The sequence below is a fragment of the Galleria mellonella genome, unplaced genomic scaffold (assembly GCF_026898425.1).
Source record: "Galleria mellonella isolate WM207_F2 unplaced genomic scaffold, CSIRO_AGI_GalMel_v1 utg159, whole genome shotgun sequence".
Classification (NCBI taxonomy): domain Eukaryota; kingdom Metazoa; phylum Arthropoda; class Insecta; order Lepidoptera; family Pyralidae; genus Galleria; species Galleria mellonella.
The window spans coordinates 2,844,736-2,853,298 of NW_026442004.1; the positions used below are offsets into that span (position 1 = coordinate 2,844,736).

The 8,563-nt window shown below is 33.8% G+C and overlaps 1 protein-coding gene across 2 annotated transcripts in view; it reads left to right on the plus strand.

Moving 5' to 3' along the window:
* LOC113518815 (NADP-dependent malic enzyme-like) overlaps nt 1-8,157 on the plus strand; it is a 54,213-nt gene extending 46,056 nt beyond the window's left edge. For both annotated transcript variants that reach the window (XM_026903814.3, XM_026903813.3), the window contains exons 6-12: nt 474-678; nt 1,648-1,774; nt 2,504-2,729; nt 3,325-3,467; nt 4,059-4,232; nt 4,884-5,007; nt 5,627-8,157. In XM_026903814.3, coding sequence (XP_026759615.1) covers nt 474-678; nt 1,648-1,774; nt 2,504-2,729; nt 3,325-3,467; nt 4,059-4,232; nt 4,884-5,007; nt 5,627-5,763 — 1,136 coding nt within the window. In that variant the 3' untranslated portion in view covers nt 5,764-8,157. The remainder of the gene's footprint in view (nt 1-473; nt 679-1,647; nt 1,775-2,503; nt 2,730-3,324; nt 3,468-4,058; nt 4,233-4,883; nt 5,008-5,626) is intronic.
* Nucleotides 8,158-8,563: the final 406 nt, after the last annotated feature.

Genomic DNA, 8,563 nt, shown 5'->3' on the forward strand with positions numbered 1-8,563 from the left:
TTAGTCCATTACCCTAAGGTTGTTTTGAAAAGATTTCTTTCAGCAATAAGACCGCCTAACTGTACTTATACAACTGTATTTATTAATTGTTTTTCTTATTTCCTATATTATATAATGCAAATAAAATTTACTCATTTATTCATTCATTTAGAAATAGTCCAGGGACATGTAGATTAGTGCCATGCTACAAAACAAATGATTTTAACTTCTACATGTTTAATACAATTTTAGTTAACAAATAAACATGCTGACGTCTATCACTTGCTATTTATTACTATGCTAGCTGTCTCATGTTACATTAATCTCAGGTATCCTTAAATGTATATTTACATTTTGGATTCTCAATTTGACTGTCTTCAACAATTCTTAACTGCTTTTAATGATATTTTTTTAGATTGACCCCTACAAATTTTGCCAACACTTCAGTCGGTTCACTGTGAAACAAAATCTAATATTAGTTTCTGCTCCCACAGATGTAGGCACCAACACGCAGTCTATGCTGGACGATCCATTGTACATCGGACTACGTCAGAAGCGAGTCCGTGGCGCGGAATACGACGACTTCGTTGAAGAGTTTATGCAGGCCGTCGTACGTCGCTTTGGACAGAACTGTCTTATCCAGTTCGAGGACTTTGGCAATGCTAATGCGTTCAGGCTGCTGGAGAAATACCGTGGAAAGTATGTATGCTTTAATATTTTATCTCATTAATTAGTTATTAAAACGTTAGTCCTGAAGTGACATACCAACGATTTGTAAACATTATTTATTAAAAAGGAATTTTTGAAATATATGTTTTTATGTCTATCTTATTTTAGTGCAATTAAATTCAAGTTGCTATTTTTTCTTGGTACTATACAATGCTACTGTCTAATTAGAGCTAGTGGTCAAACATATAAGTTTATACCATATATATATATGGATCATAGAAGGCATGCTTGTCGACTGTCACCATAGCAACAGAGAGCTACACCTTCGCTCCCCACGATATACGATATAATCGGATATAGTCAACGCTTGAAAGCATTGAAAGGATATTATTACACTAAAATATATATAATATATTAAAGAACAATAATCTCACCATATCCATTATAATATAAAACATATATAAATATAACGATAAGACACCTTAAAATCGTGCCGTTTTTGTTACAGCCTTACGAATTTCTTTTGGATTTTTTCTACCATAAATATATATTTAGATTCATGTGGATTCTAAATAATTGCATTAATTTCAAATTTATGAAGAACAAATTATTGTATAGTATTTTATTAACTTGTATGCAATCCAACTGTTACGCTTGTAGCAATACAAATTTGAACAATGGAATGGTTACCCCACCTACACTATGCAATGGTATACGTTGACGAGACATCAGAGAGAGATGATAGACTAGAATAAAAGCAAGTCAGTTATGGTATCTAGGCAGACCCGCGTGGAGGTCGACCTGAATGGATATATTGCTAACAGTGAGGTTGTTAGACCTTCATTACTAACTATCCCTTCCCCCATTATACCTACGTACATAGACCGTGATTCGTGAGTTTAGCTCTGGCCGAGATCAAAACTGTTACAATTTTAAAAGTAACAGCTTAGGCCTCTATCCCATTTCATACGAGTTCACAGTTATTAATGTATTTTCAAGGTACTGCACATTCAACGACGACATCCAAGGAACAGCTTCAGTGGCGGTGGCAGGTCTGCTGGCCAGTCTCAGGGTCACTGGCAAGAAACTATCGGAAAACACCATTGTATTTCAGGGCGCTGGCGAGGTGAATATAATATCACTCTTGTTATTTCTAATATCTGATGTTTTTTATTTTAGTAGAGTAAGTACAATAGTCTAGGATAATAGTGTATTATTACTATACTAATATTAGATGCCATTCGCAAATCATATAGAAGATCGTCATTTGCTTTTGTAATTCTGCTTTGCTACCAAATGTACTACATGACCAATGTAAGAACTAAGATATAAGAACTAAATAACTGATTTGTCTAATTCAAATATTGCGGGAAATTGATGGCTTTAGGTACCTCGGTGAGTCCGGAAGTTCGTCTTTATTATTTATTTCCTATATGAACAAACATGAACCCGCTTTAGTTAAATAAGTAATAAGATAAAAGGTTTCTATAATTATCTTAACTAAGCAACTGAGATCCTTTAGGAGAAGCTTTTATCTCATAACTTATTTAAGAACAACAATGTTCCAACGTTTTAGTTTTTTTCTTAAATAAATAATGAAATAAAAGGTTCTTATAATCCTATAATCATCTTACTGAATAAACGTGAAACCTGCATTTTAATTGATATTAATATTTCGAACAAACGTCAAAAAGAGGAGGGTTTAATTGCGGTTTTGTATGTCGCCCGATATCCTCAATTCTTCACTGATTTTGATGATTCTTATTGTAATCAATAGTGGTTTACTCTTGTTTTACTTTCGTGCTAACATTCAACAAACTCTTAATATAGAAATTAATAAGGAATTGATATGCAGGCCTCGTTGGGTATCGCGCAATTATGCGTAATGGCAATGAAAGAAGAGGGAACGTCGGAGGCAGATGCCAAAGGCCGCATATGGATGGTGGACTCGAAAGGTCTTATCGTGAAGAACAGGCCTGAAGGTGGTCTCAATGAACACAAGGAGAAATTCGCCAAAGACCGTCCTCCGATCCGCACACTCGAGGAAGTGGTTGATACGGCTAAGCCCTCGGTACTTATTGGTAAGTTGATCTTTGTAATTTTATAATTTGAAAGCAGCTTGATTCAGATTCGAACTATTTAAATTGGTCTGTATGATACAGAAAAAGAGAAATGAGTACTGAACCCTTCTATTACCTTTACACACATTTCCTGCTTCGTCTACTTACTTAACTAGTCAGGCACGATTCGGAGGACTTTATTTTTTTTTTTATAAATTGCTAACTACACTTACAGTTTCCCAAAACTTAGTCCGAGAGAGACTAGTAGTTTACTAATGGGATTGAGCGATATAACCTATCAAATTGACGTCCACGCGCGATCCCCTGGAGGCCATCGCATTTAATTCTTGGTGAATTCATTACAATGGAAAACGTGATACGAATTCATCGTCGCTTATCTTCGTTCACTAGTAATCCGTTGACGCATTCAAAATGCTGCGGGGTCACCATCGTATTTTTATTATTAAAAGAAAAATAAATGACTACTACAAAGTAGTCATTTATTTTTACATTTATTTTTAGTACAAACTAACAATTCTGTGTGGTCAGGAAAAACGATATGAGTTTATTATGTAACTTACGAATCTATATTTAATAAAAGCGTTGACCGTTACAGGTGCGGCTGCGATCGGCGGAGCGTTCACACCGAGCATCCTGCGCAAAATGGGCGACTACAACGAGCGTCCCGTCATATTCGCGCTCTCGAACCCCACTAGCAAGGCGGAGTGTACCGCCGAGGCCGCGTACAGCAACACAGACGTATGTTCTACTACACATATTATACATACTTGTATATCCAGCACCTATAGACTTAACTGTGAAATCTTTCGCAGTTTGTGTAGGTTCCTAGAAGCGATTTAATAATTCGTCCGAAGATGCCTCGTTTAGAGATGAAACACGTGTCGTAAAACGTACTTGAACAAAATGGCAGTCGGAGATTGATGGCTAATATAGGTTATGTGAAATTTATGGTAGAAATTGTGGTAGTTAGTCTTCGAATGTTAGTAACACACATTAATGTGTAGTAGTAACACACATAATAAATATCTTTGCTTATGAATATTGTGTACTTTGCGATATGTACCTTGATAAAAAAGGAATATGACGAAAAGATTTAGGAGATTTAATAAATTATTAAGACTTGATTTAAAGATTATGCACGTAATTGTTAAATCATAATAGAGGAATCTTTTATCTTTGTTTCTCGTCTTCCTGAGGTTAGAAAAATTGAATTACCTAGATATAACAAATAAATTTTATACGTATATTTGATTTTACAGGATCATTCCTAACAGTTAATAAATTGTATAATCAAGATATGACAAATAAGTTTTATACATTGACTTTCAGGACCGCGCCATCTTCGCGTCCGGTTCTCCTTTCCCAGACTACCGCACAAAAGACGGTCGTATCCTGCGGCCGGGGCAGGGCAACAACGCTTACATCTTCCCAGGGCTGGCCCTAGGGATCATTTGCGCCGGCATTGTCGACATCTCTGATGACTTTATGTTGTTAGCTGCACAGGTTAGTTATTTTATTACCTTAACTTTAACAATCTACATCTGACATCCCACAGCTGGGTAGATGTATAAAAGGAGGATATGCTTTATCAATAATATGCTGAGCACGTGAATTGATGTATTGGTGTAATACCCCTGGTATTGCATCAATATGGTAACCGTTTACTATCAGGTGGGCCGTATGCTTGTTTGCCACTTCAGTGGTATAAAAAAAAACTGGGATTGCAAGATTATGTTCTTACTCTGTCAAAATACCTTTTGATAACGATTCTCTCTTCTGTACAATGAAGATTTTACACAAACTGAAATGTAAACTATAATTATGGTAATATGGCTAGACTACATATGTAATGACGTACACTATTTGCCTCATAGATTAAGAATAATATCTGCGGTCCCAATTCTATTATCTGCCTGCACTGTTTTACAATTTTTTATTTAAATAATAATTGTATTATTCACCAGAGGAAGACTGCACAAAAGTCCATCAGATGGGCTGTAAGCTTGGTCGCTATTCAAGGTTGCATGAAAAATAAAATAAAAATACTAAAGAATTTTAAGCGGTTCAACCGCAATCAACGAAAAGCATTTTACTGAATATTTATTAATATAGGTTATTGCTAAGATTATATGCTTTGTTGTCCTCTTTTGGCAGGCATTGTCCGACATAGTGTCTCAGGAGAACTTGGATCACGGCGGCCTTTACCCGCCTCTAGAGACCATTCAGGAGTGCTCAGTCAAGATCGCCAAGAAGATTGTTGAGCACGCATATCAAACTGGTAATTATTTACATATTTTTATATAGTTAGCATCTGTATATTTATTATTATACAATCATTATTATATGAACTTTGAAGGGTCAAGTTATTGCAGTATTCATACTTCATTAGGCTGTAGTACAGTCAATAATTAATTACTAATTCTGATCATGTTACTTGAACAATTTTTGTACATGAGAGGTATTTTATATAAGAAAAAAATAATATGAGGTAATAAAACCAATAAATGTTACAATTGTTTATTCTGGTGTCATGTAAAAAAACTACAACAAATTGGATGCGGTTTTATAAGTTATATTCCTGAAGGTCTAACTTAAAACCTGGTATATATCTATTATGCTGTCTGGTATATTCTGCTATTTTCTACTTCTCAAATTGACTTGTATGAAATAGCGGGCAAGGGGTTGATAAAAGTAAATTAAAACAACTCATTTTACTGAATTACAAGTCGTTGAACATAGAAATACTATAGATCAGTTTGCCCCATTTATTGGCATGGTAAAGCTGGATTCATCATCATCTCAGCCATTATCTATCTATTGCTAAGCATAGACCTTTTCCATAGACTGCCATAAGGAACGTACAAAGATGATTAAAACTAAATAATTGAATGTTGCAGGCAAAGCGTCCGTGCAGCCCCAGCCTCTAGATACGGAGAAGTTTATCCGCGCACAGATGTACGACGTGCGGTATTCGCCCGCCGTACCGCCGGTCTATTCGTGGCCTGACGGTTCGCCGCAAGTCGACCGGGTCTAGCGCCATCCAACCGACCCTGCTCTCATACATCGCTCATACTCGTCCACATTGCATACACTACGCACCAAATAATTTTGCCAATGTAAAGTTTGTAGATGGTTAAATAAAAATATGACTCAAGAACGTAGATTGCAGCTTGTATCAAACCAGTTTGATCGTTTGCAGTCTGCTTTATGATCAATCGTACTTGATATAAAATTATATTAATTAATAAAATTAAAAAAAAAAATTAATGTGCATCGTTAATATATAGAATAACGAATGTATTGAAAATTAAATGTATCCAAACAGTTTTACAAAATCTATGATTCTTGATTCGATTTTTGCTCTATGGTCTATTTAATCCCTCGATATTTTTAATGTTTCACTCGATCAGTATGACCCACAATTTTATTTGGTGCGTATTGTTTTGTATTGTCTATTTACTCTATATAAATAATCTTCGCTGCCTACTATTATTATGATAGCGTTTTACGTGTATCCATTACTGGTAAACGTGCATTTGTCTACGCATAAATGAGGGGATATTTTTATGATCCCTTACTGCCGCCTCGGCCCCATCCGCACTGAACGATCGATAATACGAGGACGGAGCTGTCGGAGCTATTCATTCGTATCGTGGACGCCTAGTCTGGTTACGTCATCGGAATATAAATAGGAATTTGATATCTTTCATGTTTCTAGGAATACGACTCAAACTGGCAAGCAGACCTAATAACATTTTATATAAAGAATTCTCCTCATTCCGCTTATTTGACGCGGATAAATGCATGTTCACTTTTAGGATGAGAACTTATGTAATCAAAGTATCAACAAAGAATCTTCATGCCTACAAAATTTTTCCTAAACAATATTTTGATATTTGAGTACCAATCTCTATACATAGAATTGTGATATAGCAATTGGAATCCAATATTGCCTACATAGAGTTTAGAAATGAAACTCTCATAGAATAGAAATAACCAGTTAAAAAAATACCGTATGGATGATGATAATTTAATTACAATAATATATGTTTAAAATGCTATCATATTTTAGGGTAATTATGCAATAAATTATTATAATTGTTATAAATATGAAAATATGGATAATCTATCTTGTCATCGTAATTAGCATTGTTGTGCGTGCAAAACATTTTTTGTGTATACGTGAATCCAAATTTAATGTTGTATTTTAATTTTATTCAAAGAAATCAAATTTGAAGTAATTAATTTTCACTTTTTATATAGTCCGACTGGCGTATATTAGGAAAAAATTCTTTTCCAGAGGGAATTTTATCCGAAATACTCATGCCACTGGACAATTTAATGTTTTAATTTCTCAAATCATGTGTCGTCTTTTGTTACGTGTTGGCGTATTATTATTATGCAATTGTGTAAGATATCAGGTGCTTGTAATGTTTAATTGCTTCCTGTAAAGAATAAATACCACTGAATTGTTGGCATAATACCTATTGTGCTATTATATGATAGGGACATGGGATTTATAATTTTTTAAGATGCAAACGAATAGCACTTGTCAACGACAGAGAAATTATGCGATTAGTGATTTAAAATGAACCATTTCTATAGCTTTTAGGAATAGGCAAAAAGCATAGAAATTTGGTTTAATTTCTAAATACCAAGTACTAATACTGCAATGTAGATACAATTTTAAATTTTTTGACTCTACTACTATGAGGTTTTAAGTATTGCTTTTTTTTTTTAATCGTAGTATAATACATTTCATCACCATTTCGTATTACACCCTCTGCGCGAAACAATGCAGTGGGTAAACTATTGATTCCAAAAAGTGACTTGTTTAAACTTCAAAGTAGTTTTTTTATGGAATGAAATTTTTTTATGAAAATTTGTTCGTAACTGGTTGTCAAATTTTTAAAGCAGCTTGTTTCACAACCATGAATCAATAAAGAAAATACTTGGAATTCTTCCGAGGATCTATTTAGAAAACCTATTCTCAAACAGTATCTAAGTACTATTTTTACATGTACGTATCACGAACAAAGCACATTGAGGTACAAGAACCAATTTTCTATTACAATTTACATCAATGCATGTATCTGTATTTTATGTTCTGAACGATATTTTAATGCCGACCTAAATTTATTAAGTTAATTGTCATAATACGTAAAGATTAGTATCATATTGGTACATTTCCAACTACTATACCCAAGTACCTACTGTTTTCCTAATCTTTACCTATTATTGGAGGAATGTATATTTTGTTGATCTTTGTTATAATGATTTCTAAATTGTATCCATATTTTGTGTAAAAAAAAATGGATGCAAATTAGTGTCATACTACTGTATATTATTTTATTAAGTTAATATATAAACATACATAAGATGTGGTATTTATATGTAAATTTTGAAATAAAATTGATGAAGTTACAAAGCCGTCTTTCGTTTATATAACAATACTTATAAGAATATTCTAGCATTGCTAATCAGGCTAAGAAATAAACATTTATGTATTAGATACGCAAATAATAGCATCTTTACTTGTCAAAACTAAGGGAGGAGGTAAATTTAATGGAATGTTGTCTTTCTTAACCAGTAGTATAAAGTTTAGTGTAGATCCGATTGGACTTTTTCTGGCCTGTAAAGGTCAAATGGTAGATGTAGAATGCTGATCTACATTGAAGCTTTGTAGTTGCAGTTTCTACCTAGTCGATATAATTGGAGATTGTTTATTGATCACCACATTTGATTATTTAAATGACATTTCTATAAATATATTTATAGAAAATCAAAGAGCCACAGATAGAAAAAAATCACAATTGTACCTGTCAATAGGAGTT